The sequence below is a fragment of the Etheostoma spectabile genome, chromosome 9, assembly GCF_008692095.1.
Source record: "Etheostoma spectabile isolate EspeVRDwgs_2016 chromosome 9, UIUC_Espe_1.0, whole genome shotgun sequence".
Lineage (NCBI taxonomy): Eukaryota > Metazoa > Chordata > Actinopteri > Perciformes > Percidae > Etheostoma > Etheostoma spectabile.
Window position 1 is genome coordinate 14,173,063 of NC_045741.1, and position 15,921 is coordinate 14,188,983.

At 38.9% G+C, this 15,921-nt stretch overlaps 3 protein-coding genes across 8 annotated transcripts in view; all 3 read left to right on the plus strand.

The window, feature by feature from the left end:
- Window positions 1-86, plus strand: part of rexo1 (REX1, RNA exonuclease 1 homolog) — a 12,403-nt gene extending 12,317 nt beyond the window's left edge. The window contains exon 17 of the mRNA XM_032524971.1: window positions 3-86. Within this exon, the coding sequence (XP_032380862.1) occupies window positions 3-86 (84 nt within the window). The remainder of the gene's footprint in view (window positions 1-2) is intronic.
- A 9,665-nt stretch (window positions 87-9,751) lies between these two features.
- Window positions 9,752-13,280, plus strand: dmbx2 (diencephalon/mesencephalon homeobox 2). Its single transcript, XM_032524960.1, has 4 exons — window positions 9,752-10,104; window positions 10,813-10,985; window positions 11,699-11,874; window positions 12,691-13,280. The coding sequence occupies exons 2-4, from the start codon at window positions 10,820-10,822 to the stop codon at window positions 13,162-13,164; spliced, it is 816 nt and encodes a 271-aa protein (XP_032380851.1). The 5' UTR covers window positions 9,752-10,104; window positions 10,813-10,819; the 3' UTR covers window positions 13,165-13,280.
- A 1,367-nt stretch (window positions 13,281-14,647) lies between these two features.
- Window positions 14,648-15,921, plus strand: part of csnk1g2b (casein kinase 1, gamma 2b) — a 39,226-nt gene continuing 37,952 nt past the window's right edge. For 4 of the 6 annotated variants that reach the window (XM_032524950.1, XM_032524954.1, XM_032524953.1 and 1 more), the window contains exon 1: window positions 14,648-14,910. The gene's annotated coding sequence lies outside the window, so the exon portion shown is untranslated. Of the gene's footprint in view, window positions 14,911-15,070; window positions 15,178-15,452; window positions 15,475-15,921 lie in introns of those variants that run through there. The other 2 variants (XM_032524951.1, XM_032524952.1) reach the window with 2 other exon arrangements.

Genomic DNA, 15,921 nt, shown 5'->3' on the forward strand with positions numbered 1-15,921 from the left:
AGGGCCACGACTCGAGCGAAGATGCATCTGCCTGCATGGAGCTGATGTTCTGGAAGATCAAAGAGGATGCAAAGGTCAAAAGGTGACCTCAGCCCCCTCTGCTACACTTTCCACAGTTCAACTTCCTGCCTTCATGTCCGAGTCAAGGAGACAGAGAAGTTCAGGAGGCCTGCACATGCTCTCAGAGAGTTAAGGTCAGAGTGTCGTGGGGGTGGGAGGGATGCTTCAGTGCAGATGGAAGTTTGCTGTTGCTACCTACTGTACTGAATTGAAGAACTGCCAGTCCATTTAAAGCAATACCCAAATTAACAGTATTTTCATTTTCGTATTAGTATTTCAGTTCTAAATAATGTTACTTAGAATGTATATTTGTTTATTTTGAGCAGTATCTCTTTTGAGACCTCAAACAATTATATGAATAAACCCTTTCTATAGAAGAACTTATTAAAATAATGGGGCATTGTTTGCTGAACAATGATGATTAATATGATATTCATGCCAGGCTGTCTTCAGCCTAAATTGCACTATATAAACTCTCTGGTGTGTGGGGCCCAAGTCTGAGTACCTCATCTGTGTTATTAAAGCAATTGCTTCTAATGCATAACACATTACCTGTTCTTAGTTACACTTAGTTACACTTAAGTGCATTGATGTGATAGTCTGTCAGACATGCCTATGTAAATGCATTTGTGTTTTTCCACATTGTTTTTTTCACTCACTGACGCTCTGTTTATCCAGTTAATTTTGTTGGTTGGCTCTCAAAACCTAACTAATCCTATAATACTTGATCATGTAAAAGATCCTCAGCAAAAATGTAAAGTCTCTGGTTATCACCTATTTGGTATGGTTGATAGAATAAATCACTGTATTTTATAGCTACGACAAAATAGCGATACTATATCCAAAAGTGTCTCTGTGTCATGTGCACTGCATGAAATAAAGCCACGGGAACCATTGTGACAGAAGGTATGACATGTTATTCCTCTATACAGACAATATTAGGTTCAGTATTGTTAAATTAGGCCTGGGTTATTAATCACAAACACTTATCATTTAATACCAGCTAACCTGTACTGTTTTATGTTGAAAATGACTGAAAGAATACTCGAGTGCTGTAAATACGCTGTTTCCTTTTGTATTTGTTCAATTTTGGTTGTTTATCTTTTTCTATTAAAAGTCATTAGTTCCAAAGAAGATGTTGTTCTGTCTTTACATCTTAACAGTATGTAGATTTACTCATGTACTGTAAAAATTTGAGGTACGGTACTTACTCGATTATTCTGCTTTCTATTTCTACTCCACCACATTTCACAAGGAAATATTGTACTTTTTACTGCAGCTATAGTTACTAGTCATTTGGCTTAGTAAAATTGTACACACAAAACATTTGATCAGTTTATTAGTTACAGAATAAACGAACCAACAGCATGCACCCACTGTAAATACCTTTTAGGCCTTTTTCTACCTCTATCTTTATCTACCAGGTGAGCTACCCAGGCGTCCACACTAAATCATTTTTAAGATTGTTCAACTTCACGTAAAGTTCATCTGCTGCCTTAAAAAAGTGAGTTAATTGAACCTTAAGATGATAAGTTGAATCCGCACACAGTGACAATCATTACAGACTGATTTGCTTTCTGTTTACATTTCCTTAGTTTCATTCAGAATTTACAGCAGCTGATGTTGGAGTTCACAGATATGTAAAGCTGCTTCCAGTGATTGTTATCAAGTTATAGGGTGTAGGGCCCGAAATGGACACCAACCTTAATCATGCTTAGTAGTTTTTATTATTATGAATAGAAACAAACATGACCCATCTCAACATTTATTAATAACAAAGCAGGTTTCCACCATGTATGTTTTATTTAAACTACAAAAACGACTGGAGAGATTTCTCTGATGATACTTTTGTTCCAGAACTTTTTCTTTTTAGTAAAGCTAGTATGTTTACAGTTTTATTGCAACTTTTTGCTCTAGTAAAAGCTCTGAATACTCCCTCCACCTCTGCTGCACAAATAGTTTTTGACAGTGTGACAGCTTTTTCTCAGTACAGTGCCGGGCCTCTTGTAGTCTATATGTCCCTTTAACAGCAGGTGCAGCGGCCATAATTCTCCTTTCTTCAGCAGATGTGTAAATTGGGAAAAAATGGGAGAGAAATGCTAAACTGAGAGGCCCATCTTTTCTTCGGTGTGTTTGCCTGTTAAGCTCCTCCCGTCACATGTCAGTATGCATTTCCCCAGGCCGGGCCACAGACCCCAGGTATTAAAAGAGCCAGTTAGCTGGGATCAATACCTACACAATGTTCCATTGACAGGGAGGGGGGCTTCCTAGTGTTTATTGAGTGTTGCAGAGATTTTGAACATGTGGAGCAAAGCAGCTTAGAGGGGTCGTCTTCATTATCAAATTCGATCAGAGCCTCTTTCTCTCTCCCCCGTGATCACCTTTGACTAGCGGGGGGAAGCTGCAGGCCGGGGCCCCCGAAACTGAGCCCATGCTGAGAGATGAAGAGCTGTATTATCTCAACGAGTGCCAAAACAAATAAACACTTTACTGCCTGCATACTGAAACCATTAGTTAATTAATTCGTTAAAAAATAATCAGCAACTGTTTTGATAATCGATTAATTGTTACAATCATTTAATTGAGCACAAATGTAAAATTCACTGCAGATCCAGCCTTGATCCTTAACCTATTGCTCATGATACTTATTTTCTTGATTAATCGGGTATGCCGGGTAAAAATTTTTACAGATTCCCAGAAGTGACAGTCACTTTAGATGTCTTGTTTTGTCCATCAGCTCCAAACTCAAGTAAATTCCGTTTAATATCAGAAAAGACAAGGAAAAGCAGCATATTTCCATTTTTGCTTTAACAATGACATACGATTAATCAATTTTAAAAATAGTTGCCACTAACAACTCGGCTCAAAAGATATTTTTAGGAAAAGCTTCTCAATCTGTTGGATCATAAATAACTTGTATGCAGCTTTGGTATTCTGACATCTTTATTACACATAGCAGAATAAGACAAGTAAATTGTTAAAAGTGCATTTAAAGAATCTTAATACTTCAGGCAGAACTTATAAGATGTTATACATGTAACTTAATCTTGAATGCAGGAGAAACAGTGGAAAAAGGCTCACAGGTTAGTCATAAAACACAGAAAAAGGAAGGGGAGCCATTAAATCTAGAGCAGGCAGCATTGTTCACTTTTGCAGTATATAGACTGTAGACAGCCCAGTGTCTACAAACGGCAACAAAAACAAACTGTGCCCACCTGCACCACGAAGCATCCACTAACAGTGTTCCAGCCAAAAATGGTCAAGAAGGATTTGGGAGTGGAGATGGGGGGTTAGTGCGCGGAAGCACAGAAGGGAGGGAGAGAGGACGGGATGAGGAGGAGGGAAGGACGAGCTGGCCTCGTTTTGTTTGATAATACTTCGAACGTCAACAAGAAGGGCTGTCACCCAACATCGCTTTGAGCACCTTTAATACCTCTTCTGTTTGGAGAAAACTCAAAACTAAATCTTGGTTTAAACAGCTCGTATCATCACTGGGTCTTAAGCAATGGTGCTGAACAGGCGATGGCTCAAAGAGGTCAGGGTCTGTTTTCTCTCTGTGTTGGTCGGCGTTCACCCCTTGCACCCCCGGTCTGGCCCACATTGGGTGCCCTTGACCCTCGGGAAACCCGCAGCTGTCTGTCCCCCACTCTCACTATTTAATCTATAGCACTCTCACACAATTAAGAGACTGATCTTTACTCAGTCCCGGTTATTGATCTGCTGGTGTAGCTGCTTATTGCGGTGCTCCCAAGGGCTGCACAGAAGACCACAAGAAGCTAATTGGAAGGTAATAAGTCTTAAGGTCTTATAAAGGAAGAACTATTAGAGTGTAATGGATTCCTCAGACTCATTTTAGATCGATAAAATCAGACTAATGGATTGGTTTGTTCGCTTAAAATGATCTCCTTTAAACTCCACTCTCTGAACTAAAGCCGTGTGTGTGTGTGTGTGTGTGTGTGTGTGTGTGTGTGTGTGTGTGTGTGTGTGTGTGTGTGTGTGTGTGTGTGTGTGTGTGTGTGTGTGTGCGTGTGCGTGTTAGATTTTTTGTGTGTGTACTTGGTGTGTTTGCAGCCGGGTCAATGTCACTCTAAGCTCTGAGTGTGTCATAGCCAGTGTCAGGCCTCACAGCGTGATCCTGGGGCTTAAGAAGAGCGCCTGAACCACCGCCCGCTCTCCCCGCCTCCCCCAGGTCAAAGGCCAGCCGGCCTTATCGATTCACCCCGATGAAGAAGTCTTTAGCTCTCCCCTCTTGGGCCCACACGCTCCTGGACTATCATTGTGGCCCCAAAAGGCCCTTCAATTGTGTTTTGCATCCCGATCAATCCAGTTGGTGTCTGAGGGGGGGGGGGCTTCCTTTGAGTTAACTGACTACAAAGGTCCCCTTCTGACAGGCTCTTGTCAATACAAATTTCCACTTTTGATAAGTAATTAAAGAAAGCCTGAACATAAGGGGAGGATTGCTCGCTGAAACATCTGTTAAACAGGAGACATTGACAAAAATCCTCTTAGTGACAAAAAAGAAGAAAAGAAAATCAACTGCCCCTCCAACCTCATTTTCTTCCACGGCATCCCAATTTCCACCAACGCAATGTTTATTAACACTTTAATCAATTTTAATGAAACAACAGGTGCTTTGAGTCTAGAGCTGAAATCATTAGTCGATGATTTATGAGTCTATGGACAGAAAATTAATTGGCAACTTTGTTAATCGGTTTATCGTTTAGGTCATTTTTCAAGCAAATATGGCAAATAATTCCTGTTCCCAAGTTCCCGATTGTGCGGATTTTTATTTATTTTATTTTTTCATTGTGATCGTTTACGTTTGAAATAGATTTAGTTGCTTTTGTCAATACTTTCAGTCACATCTTCCCACTAAACTAAAAACTGACAGCTCCGACTTCGTCACATTTGGACCTGTTGAATGCACATGTGTTGCTAGACCATCTACAGCTGAAATCCTGATGATGAATTTAGATCAGATTTGTTCCACAACTATTTTTGAGTCAGCACAGTTTTTTGTTTATCATTTCTCTCAGCTGAAGATGTTATCCAAACTGAAGTAAAATGTTAAAACAATTAGTTGATCAACTGATGGACAAAAAAAATAATCAGTCATTTTTTAAAGCAAAAATGCCGCTAAAAAATCACTTGTTGCAGCTTCTTAAATTACATTTGTTGGTGTTTTTAGTCTCCTTTATAATAAACTACCTAAAAAATATCTTTGGGGTTTGGACTGTTGGTCTTTCAAAAAAAGATATTTGAAAAAGTCACTTTGGGCTTTATACATTTGCAATGAGCCAAAACAGTTAATCAAGAGAATGATTGGCAGATGAATCAATAATGAAAATAACCATTAGTTGCAGCCCTGATGAATCAAAGTGTTTCCTTTCGCTCTTCCAGTATCACATTGTCGGATCCTTGTATTAGTTTTGGAAGCTTATGAATGCTACAAAATCAAAGCTTTTGTTACTGTCTTTTGATAAATCAGTATTTTAAAGTGCTTATAAGTTGTAACCATAGACTTTTAAAAAACTTTCTTAATGGATAATAAATAAACTGTTGCTTTATTGATCAGTTATAACCCATCAAAATTGCCAAGTTGGGAAATCTCCTGTTGGCAGCTGTTTATTCTTTCTATTTAGTAATGGAGTAATTCATGTTGATAATCCTCTAATCAGAATCAGAACCAGCTTGACTCTGGTTAAGCTTTACTCTCAAAGTACAACCATCACTTAACATGTAAGAATGAAACAAAAAGGACAGTAAGATATAAAAAATACTGTTAAGTATATAGTATAACAATACAATCAAATTTAGAAATTTACAAAAAATATACAATAACAATTGAAGAGAGGGAAAGAATAGTGCTATATCATTGTGGTCTGAGATTTAAGATTTGAATATCGATATAGTGCAAGGCAGTTCAATGCAATGGTGAAATATAAACAACAATATTGTAATCGTAAGATTGAAAATATCCATGAGGTAGATGAGCAGAAGAATGAATCTCGTGAATGCTCCTGGGTTTCTCACTTTCTAGTCTTCCACTGCCAGACCTATGTTTGCATTTCTTTAAACCAATCACAATCGTCTTGGGCAACGCTAAGCAACGGGCGCAGCGCCGGTGCCTCTGGTCTCGGATAACAACTTGTTTTGTTGGAACATTTTCACCCTGTAAACAAAAACACTACACACAAAATTAAACTGTTAAAATATGACTTAACCTGTTCACACAGTACAGTAATGTGAGTTATTTAGGTCAGCTGGTGTGGCAGTAGCTCAATAAGTAGGGAGTTGGGTTGGGAACCGGAGGGTCGCTGGTTCAAGTCCCCATTTGGACCAAAGTGTGGTGGTGGACTGGTAGCTGGAGAGGTGCCAGTTCACCTCCTGGGCACTGCCAAGGTGCTCTTGACCCTAACTGCTTTGGGATGCGCATCACATCTCCCCATTAGTGCATGCAGTAGGTTCTGTGTGTGTAATTCAGGCCCGTGTGTAATAACAACAGAGTGTAAATTGAAATTTCCCCTTGTGGGATTATTATGTATACATTATTCTTCTTATTATACCTGGATACCTATATGAATATGCAGTTTATCGCTGTGTGCCTTCGTCCACAGCAATCCCTACCAATAGATCCCAAAACGTTCCTGTTAACATATTCTTTGTAAATCTTTACAATCATTCCTCGAAAGAACCTTAGCAGCAAACGGCAACACTCAGAGGGAGGAAGGTTAGGGACATCCGGTGCGTGAGCCATGCGCAGGATGTCAGGCAATTATCCTGGAAATGTACTTCCGTTGATCCAGACTACTTACTTTCTAATAAGTCATTAAGGCCACACTTACAAAATGTTAAGTTGTTAACAAAGAGGTTTAATCATTAAGTCTGCAGTTGTGTTAATCAATTGTTGGCTGCCATTGCTACATAAAGAAGTGGTCAAACCAGTTAAAGGGATACTTCCCAACCTGGCAACCTAAAAGTTGTTCTTGTTAATGGCTTATAACTGGATTACTTACTGATTTATTAACCATTATCATGGAAGGTATCGTCTCGTATCAAATGTTTTGCAATAAATTCAGCATGCTGTCTGTTTGCAACACTACAAGAAAGTATGTGATTATTTGCTGAACTTTAACAACTTCATGTTATTTGCCATCAAGTGGGATAAAGAGTGAATGTTTTGACGGTCACTATTCACGTCATTTTCTTACGGTAAATCCCTATGGCTATGTGACAAGAGTTATTAAACTTGCGCGAGTTTCCACCTGTTCAGCGGTGAGTCTGTTGTCAGTGATGTGGCTTAGCCTTTTATTCACTGTAATCCATGCATGTGTAAGTGGATCCTCTAAGAGCAGGATAACTCCCTTTAAGCTTTTTTAAACACTACAGGAGGTACTCAAATCCAGTAACTTCTCATTTACCTCTGCACCTAGTGCTTTAATGCAAAACACTCACATCCTGGTGATTAGTCCTACTGCACCAAGGCCTGTTTCTCATTTTGGATTCACAAAACTGCTGATTAATTTAGTGGAATATGATGTTGTTGTCTAGAGCTCACTGAGTGGTACTGTCAGTCAGCAAGTTTTGGATGACAGTGCTAATTGAAGAGGCCATTACTCATTTAGACTGAACCCTGGTCGTCTTCATTGGTAGGATGTGAAGCCCTGCCTGGCCCTGCAGAAGGGGAAATGATCCAGGGAGTAGGAGGGGGCGGTGAGTCAGTGGTGGTGGCTCTGGGATGGGGAGGGTCACACACAACCACACTCTTTGTGTGCCTCTAATCCCCCCAGCTAGAGCTTTGGCCAGGTTTCATCATGAAAGTGCCATGAAATAACTACTTTTTTTCTCTCCTCGCAGTAAATCTCCCCTAATCCTGCGGGCTGCGGAGACAAAGGCCTCTGGGACCTAATCCTGGAGCTTTTAGTGGGGCTGAGGGGCTGGCCGACAGAGCCTCTTCTAAATGACTTATTTCTATCGGACACTAATATAGCTTGACAGCCAAGAACGGCGAAAGGAGGAGGAAAGAAAAAGCCAGGGGAAAAAAAAGAGCACAAACATTTTCACATATTTTGGAAGTTTGAGCAGTGGATTGTGTGCAAGTGTGAGAAGAAGACGTGAACCACGAATATTTGTGCACACACAACTGTCACGACATCCAACATGTTTATCTGTGATTATTAATACAAAATCATGTGCAGTTGAATGGGGTGGAGGAATGTACCTGTAGCATCTTTGTTTTATCATTATTTAAGTTTGTAGGGTGAGAATGGCAAATGAGTTCTGCAGTACTTAATTATATGCAACAAGTTGTACTCACAACAAAGCGTTATTTTTACAGAACTTCACACTCAGGAAGTTTAATTTACGTTTTTTTGTTGCAAACTAAGAAAAAGTAAATACAACTACATTTAAACACACTTAACAAGAAACTACCTTAAAACTAATATTAACATTCCTCCTGTATCTTTTGAAGTACAATCAAGTTTTTTCTTGTCCAAATTGAGGATGTAAGGTCATGAAACTGGACTATATCAATAAAATGAACATGGCCTGATAGGAAATTAATGGTGGAAGGAGTACTAAGATACTTTACTTAAGTAAAAGTATTAATGCCACAGTGTAGAAATAAGTAAAATTAGTCATTATACAGAATGGCCCATTTCAGAGTGATATATATATATATATCATATTAATGATCATGAGTATTGATGCATTAATGTGTTTATCACTTTAATATTGCTGCTAATCAAGGTGGCGCCAATTTAATGACCTTATATACTACCGGGTACTGTAGCTTGTGAATTTACCTCAGAGGATCAATGAAGTCTTATTTTTTTTTTGTGATCAATTTTTTATTGATAGTAAATAAAGTCTTAACTTATTTTTTGTTCTTTTGAATCTGCAAAGTAACTAAAGTAACAAACCCTTTTTTAATTAATGCACAAGTATTTGAGCAATAGGTAACACTTTAACCCCTCTACTTAGCAATCCGCATGTAAACATAAATAAGAAATAGATTATAACACATAAGTTGTAAGCAGATATAAGTGTTTTTATTAATGTAAATGTCAACAACTCCTCCCATGGTCACTCATAGGTGGAAGCTGATGTATGAATGACAATTTAGTTTAGTAGAATTGAATGAATTTAAAAGAAGTCATAATTGTTGACAAATACTGTACATTCAAAAACTGCAACTGCATCGTGAATGTTGTGTGGGTAAAATCTGAATCTTTAGAAATGTAAAATGGAAATACTTAACCTAAAAAAACTGTAATTAAGTGAAGTAAATGCACCCAGTTACTTCCCACCACTAGTTTATGGTTTTTAAAAAGTACCAGAGGTGATGGTGATGAGAGCGTTTTTAGAGCTCTTCATGTTGTTGATAGTTTGTGTTTTCCTGTCTGCTCTTCCTGGGAAGACTTCTAATTTAGCTCAGATGGATTTTTAAAGAAATTGTTCTCATTGAGGAGGTTCAGATTAACTTCACATGGTGACAGTTTATGGGCAAAATATGGTGCCTGTTAGCAAAACAAACCCTTAGAGAAAAAAAAAAAAACCCTCAGAGGGGAGACTGTCAAAGGCAGCGGTCTGAGAAAGAGGACTGAGAAGGAGAGCACAATCAAAGGCTGTTATTTTAATCTGTCCTGCCTCGGAGATTAGCCGACCACATTGTTTTAATTGTTTTAACGGGAGGGAATGAAACGCTCGCTTATAGGGGGATCCTTGGCATAAATCTCTCAAGTTCAATAGTTTCAAAAAACTTGAGCTCCTTGCAACCCCCCACTCTTCCCTCATCCCACCTAATCCCGGCTAATACCTTTCTTTCTATTGGCTAATGGCTGAGGGGAGCCTGGGTAAATGCTTCTTAAATAGTCGTGGGTGAGAATGGTTTCGGAGAATTTATTCGTGCCACGACAAAGAGCACTGGTGTGCGAGGGGTCAAGGCCCAAACTGGACTAGGAAATACTGGACTACACTGCTCACCAGGTTCGGACTTCTGTGCGTAAAAGCGCACCTGGATCTCACGCTCCGGTTTTGCAGGTATGCCGTTTTTTTGTTTTTTTGTTGTTGTTGTTTTTTTATCACGGAAGAAATCCTAGAATGAGTGGATTCGCGTATCTAAATTGTGTAATGGATATCAACGAAATCAGATTTTGAGCTGCTTTTATGGATATAAGGTGCAAAGTAGGTGTCAAATTTGGAGTATTTGTAGTATAAGACTATAAATGTCACCAAATTCGAAAGAAATCTACTACTACTACTACTACTACTACTACTAACACCACTACTATACTACTAATAATAATAGTAATTTTACTCAATGTTTTTGAATCGCCCAACATTTTTTTTCTCCAATTCATCATCATTTTAAGGAACTTATAAAATACAGAGTTCACAATCGGAACAGCGACTAGTAAAAAACCAAGAAAGGGCAAAAGGAGATTAATGGTAATTATAATAGGCTACTTTAGGGAGCATTGAGAAATAATGTAAGTCCCTCATGTTCTGTCGTGTTTTATCTGTTGGCTTCTCATTCCAACAGTTTATCAAAGTATCAAATAATAACAGATTATCTGTTCATTCTGAAGTAATTGCTCCCTTGACCTCATACTTTTACCAGCTAATAATTGTACTTAAAAAAGGTTTAGGAGCCCAAGCCTAAAATACTTCAGTATCGGCCTACTTTAATGCTTTCTATATTAAAAATTCACCCTTGAGTCAGTAAATTAAGTCTTTCTGTTTCTTTAGATTCAATATGAACTCCTTGAATTTCTGCGGGCCGTCCAGCGGGGGTGTGTATCCCCTCCACGGTGTTAACTCCATGCTGTTCGACCTGCACCACCAGATGGCGGAGCAGTACCACGTCTACTCTGCAGCCAGCCCTGCAGTGCACACTCTCTCTGTGGCTGAGAGACTGGCAGGTGGGTCTTAGTCCTTTAAACCCTTCAAGTGACTCAGAAACTTCAATCTCACAGTTTAGTCTGAGGTTTAAAATGATTTATCTTCTCCAGGACTATAATGTAGTTAACCTAGCCTAATACAGAGTGACTTTAAAAAAAAAAGCTTAAATGAACACTACTTTTACTTAGTAAAATATCTAAGTAGCCTACTTATTTCACCACTGGTTGCTTTGCAAATGAAGATAATAAAAATAAGATATTCTGTATTGAAATCATTTCAATGCCTTAAATTAGTTTAAACAAACTCCATCTCAACCAGCGTCAACATTGCGATGCTGCACATTCATGCATTTTGTTGCATTGTTTTGTTGATAAAACTTATGAATGCAGGACTTGTAATGGAGTTGTTTGTGGTATTGCTACTCTGACTCAAATAATTATCCATCATCACTGTTCATATCCGGCATCCACCACAACTAGGCTGCTGCCCAACCTACTAGGAATTCCTACTTCACTGATTTATGTCTGAGAAAAGAGGTAACAATTTTCCCCAAAAAAAAATAAGGTCAAATCTCCACTGCATCCCTGATAACTTGGAAAAACAAGTTGTGGGAGGAAATAGAAAATGACATCCTTGTCATGCTCCTCATTACAGTAAGTTAAAGAGAACCTGGGTATCCCTCCGATTACACGTTGGTGATGACTTTTTGTTTCTCTTTCTCTGTCCTGCACAGAGCTTATCCTGGAGGCTCGGTATGGCAACCAGCAGAAGCAGCGCCGGAGCCGAACCGCCTTCACGGTGTCACAGCTGCAAGCCCTGGAGAAAGCCTTCCAGCAGACTCAGTACCCAGATGTCAGCATGAGAGAGAGGCTAGCTGTATGCATCAACCTACCTGAGGCTCGCATCCAGGTGAGAGCACACTCAACACCCAACACAAATATAGTCATTTGTAAAGGTTTAGCTCAGGTTCTAGTTAAAATTAAACTTGCGTTGTCACAGCTGCAATTTCCCTAGGATTCATAAAGTACATCTATCTATCTATCTATCTATCTATCTATCTATCTATCTATCTATCTATCTATCTATCTATCTATCTATCTATCTATTAGTGTTGGGAGGAAAGTTGGATGTATTGTGATTTTTTTGTGACAATTTTTGAAATAAATTCTTTTACCCAGAATCTACATTTTTTTTTCCTTTTTTCACTACGTATATCAGTTTCCAGCAAAACAGAGCAATAGTAGAAAATGCAAAAAAGATACAGTATGTCATGTACTTCTTCAGACTGACTGACTGCAATGCAATGTGCATTCCTTTTTAGATAATTACTTTTAGAAATGTCACACAATAAATTATCTCTAGTGTATTATTCAACGTTTGTTTTTGTTAAAGAAGGAAAAGAATTGCAATACTTAATACTATTGAATCACAATACTTCTGGAATTGCATTACATAAAAAGCAAATCACAAACAAATCAAATCGGCACCCATGTATTGTGAAAGAATTGAATCGGGACAAAAGCATATTGTTTGTTTTTATGTCTTCACTTTCATTTTCACATTAGAATTGCCTCTGAATTTTGACACACGTTCGCATTTTTTATTCAATCTTTTAATGTTTCTTTCCTTTTAAAGTATAAATTTTGTAAAGCACTTTAAACTTTCTTGTATGAATGGTACTATAAAGATACATTTACCTTTTTGCTGTTTTACTCTCTCGTCCAGGTGTGGTTCAAGAACAGGAGGGCAAAGTTTCGTAAAGGTCAGAGATGCTCCCCACTCTCAAGAGACCACAGTCTGGAGGAGGCCCCACATCGCAGCACCATGGGACAGGAGGAAGTCAGGGCCAAAGATGAACAGGACATCACCACATCACATGTTGACAGAAACATCCCTCCTCTTCATTGCTGTCCCCCTCCTCCTCCTCCTCCTCATGTGGATGAAACAAAGGATGTTTGCCAACCTCCTGCTCCTTCAGACTCTGATGTTTCATGGTGCCCCCTCCGCCTTCACTCTCCGCCACTTTTCCCCTTCATGACGGGGGAGCGCTACAGCCACCAGCCTCATCAGCCGGTTGTAGGAGTGCTGTCCACCGAGCTTGCCTTTCCCCCGGTTTTCTGGCCCATCATACAACAGCACAGCTCCGCCCTGGGGGTTCGTCCATCATCAGTTACTAAAAACTGTAGGCTCTCCCTTTAGACTGCTTGTTCCCGAAAGCTGTGCCTCACCCGGGGCTGTAACTGTGGACCTGTACAGACAGTCTGAGATATCTGCTCCTTGTGGACTTTGGTACATCTGAAGCAACCCTGTGTTGGTAAAAAACAAGATGGAGAAGCACTTATTAACTTGTAAACCGGATTCTGACAGACAGAATATGATTTTTTATCATAGCTTTATTGAATGCCTGTCTGTCTAAAGGGATGTAATGATGAACTGTCATATATTTTCAAGTCTATTTTGGGTCTGCTCTAATTAACATCCCACAGGTTGCCAGTGGTGTGAGTTTGCTTGAGGGAGGCGGTTGTTTAATCCATCACAAGCAGTGTAAACACCATATTAAGCTGGCTACACTGCCAAGGAGCTATACAGTAATAATGAGGGCAAACACATTTGAGTGAAGTTATTGAAAATGAAATTATTTGTATCTGAAGTCTCTGTTTATTTCCTTTAGTTTTTTTGTGAGGTTTAGTATACTGTCAGTAAAGTGGGTTTCACATACTTAAATGTTTTTTGGGACACATTTACAAGACTGAAAGAATAATAAATTATATTATTGGTGATCATTCAGAGATCTCTGTCAAGAAAAAAATGCAAACTATTTGGTGTGCGGCTGGGTGATAATTCAATTTTTATCATTTATCAAGAGTGCAACTGTATCATATTCAATTGAAGTATGGAAACACATAAAAGGAATTTGACTCTTTTTCCGTTACTTAATGTACACACACAGAAATAGACATACAGCTAAAACAAGGACAAGGGGCCATTCTGCATTGTACACAGTGGTGAAAAGTAACATTGATTACATTTGAGTACAATTTCTATTTTATTCTATTTGATACTTTTACGCCACTAAAATTCAGAGGCAAATATTGTAGGTTACGTCACTACATTTATACAATAGCTTTCGTTGCTAGTTCTTTTGAAGATCCAGATGAATAATACAAAATATAATGAACAAATACATGACGATGTAATATTACGGCTTAAGATACAACTTTATTGTTGCCCAGGGGGAAAATCACAAGTAGTTCAAACAAGCCTCACCTTTATCAGCTTCAACATTGCACATTTATTATAAACCTATGGTCTTACATTATTCAGAAATGAGCATACTGCATAATATTTTTACTTTAGTTAGTTATGCCAATACTTTTGTACTTTTACTTAAGTACCATTTTGAATGGATGGCTTTTACTTGTAACAGATTATTTCCACACTGTGGTTACGTACAACATGACAACTGAGTGTTTCTTCCACCGTTGTTAACTCAAAATATTGACTGTGGTCTCACTTTTGATACACCAAAAAATGTTTGAGAGGATCATATTTAGGACACCAAATAATATACTTGTGTGTACACATGTTTACCAAGTTATTGATGTTTGAATGTCTTCACACCGTAGACTTTAATATTAACAGCACATGCTTCACACCTAATTGTGTTGACTAAATCGACCGGTTTGGAGCATGGATGGATTTGGAGCAGCTACTCAACGCACGCCTGGTGTTCTGCTTTATTCTCCAAACCAGTTACGTCGGTTTTTCAGCGTATCAAAGCGTTGTGAGCCAATGACGCTGTGCCTGGGTATCGGCAGCTGAGGGAGGCTTAAAGAGACAACAGCAAAATCATAGCAACTTGAGGGCAACAGAAACGAAAGGAGAACGATACCCACAAACGAAGAACCATGACTTCGATTCCCTTTCGATAGCTGAAATTTAAAGGTAACACGCTTTCCTTTGGAGACAGAAATGTATACGTAACTGTTGTTTTTAAAGACACCGTCTCGCCGTACATTATCGTCCTTGCTAATGTTTCGAGTGCTAAGTTAGCTTGCTAAATGGCTAGCTAGCTATTGAGCTAGCTATTGAGCTAGCTAGCTAAGCGGTAAGAGATCCGGGGGCTGCCGTGTGTATTCAGGATTAAGGAGTTGCCCGGCAGTGGTCAGGATAATGGCTGGAATCTGAACTAAAAAAAAACCACACTCTTAGGTGAAACAACCACCCCTTTTATCTTAACCACTCGGTGACATTAAATAGTTAACGTTACACCGTCACTTGTTATTTCTCAGTTATAAGCTTAGCATTCACTAACTAGCCAGGTTAATGTAACGTTAGCATAGGGACAATCAATGAATATTTTATGCTTTGACTTGTTCAATTTGCATTGGTTCGTTAACGGTTTGCCAGCTCGTGTTCTTATTGAACAGTGTTGTTAACAAATCAGCTGACGTTACATCGTAAGCTGTTTTAAATATCAGGCGTTGGGCCAAGAGGAAGATGTTTTTGGTAGGTGTTAGCTAGGTTAGCTTAACACTGCTATGTGACATTTCGATTTAGCTGCAGTGTATAGATAAACGTCTTTTCTAGATCAATCGCCGTGTATGCGGTTTTTAAATAACGTGTTGTGTACAACGTTTAACGCTATATGTAGCACAAAAAATTGTTAACAGAAACAAACTGTCCGCGGTTGAACGATATCAAGCTAACGTGAGCTTGCAAACTAACGCCAAGATACCAAGATAGCCTGAGTACGTTATCTGGCCTTGTCCGTCGAATCAGCTAGCTAGTGTAATGGTAAGTCTTCTGAAGACACCCAACTACGGGCTTTACTTGTAATATTTAGTTTCATTTTTCTCATAACGTAAAACCAAAGGTAGCTAGTGCTATCTAAGGTATACATCAGGTTCTTTGAAACACACACACACACACACATTGCTACACATAACCCCCCCC

What these genes read in the sequence shown, in the direction of transcription:
- dmbx2 (XM_032524960.1), top strand. Translation starts at nt 10,820, where the DNA reads ATGAACTCCTTGAATTTCTGCGGGCCGTCCAGCGGGGGTGTGTATCCC. An exon ending in TGTGGCTGAGAGACTGGCAG is followed by an intron (nt 10,986 to 11,698) that starts GTGGGTCTTAGT and finishes TGTCCTGCACAG; the next exon opens with AGCTTATCCTGGAGGCTCGG. An exon ending in TACCTGAGGCTCGCATCCAG is followed by an intron (nt 11,875 to 12,690) that starts GTGAGAGCACAC and finishes TCTCTCGTCCAG; the next exon opens with GTGTGGTTCAAGAACAGGAG.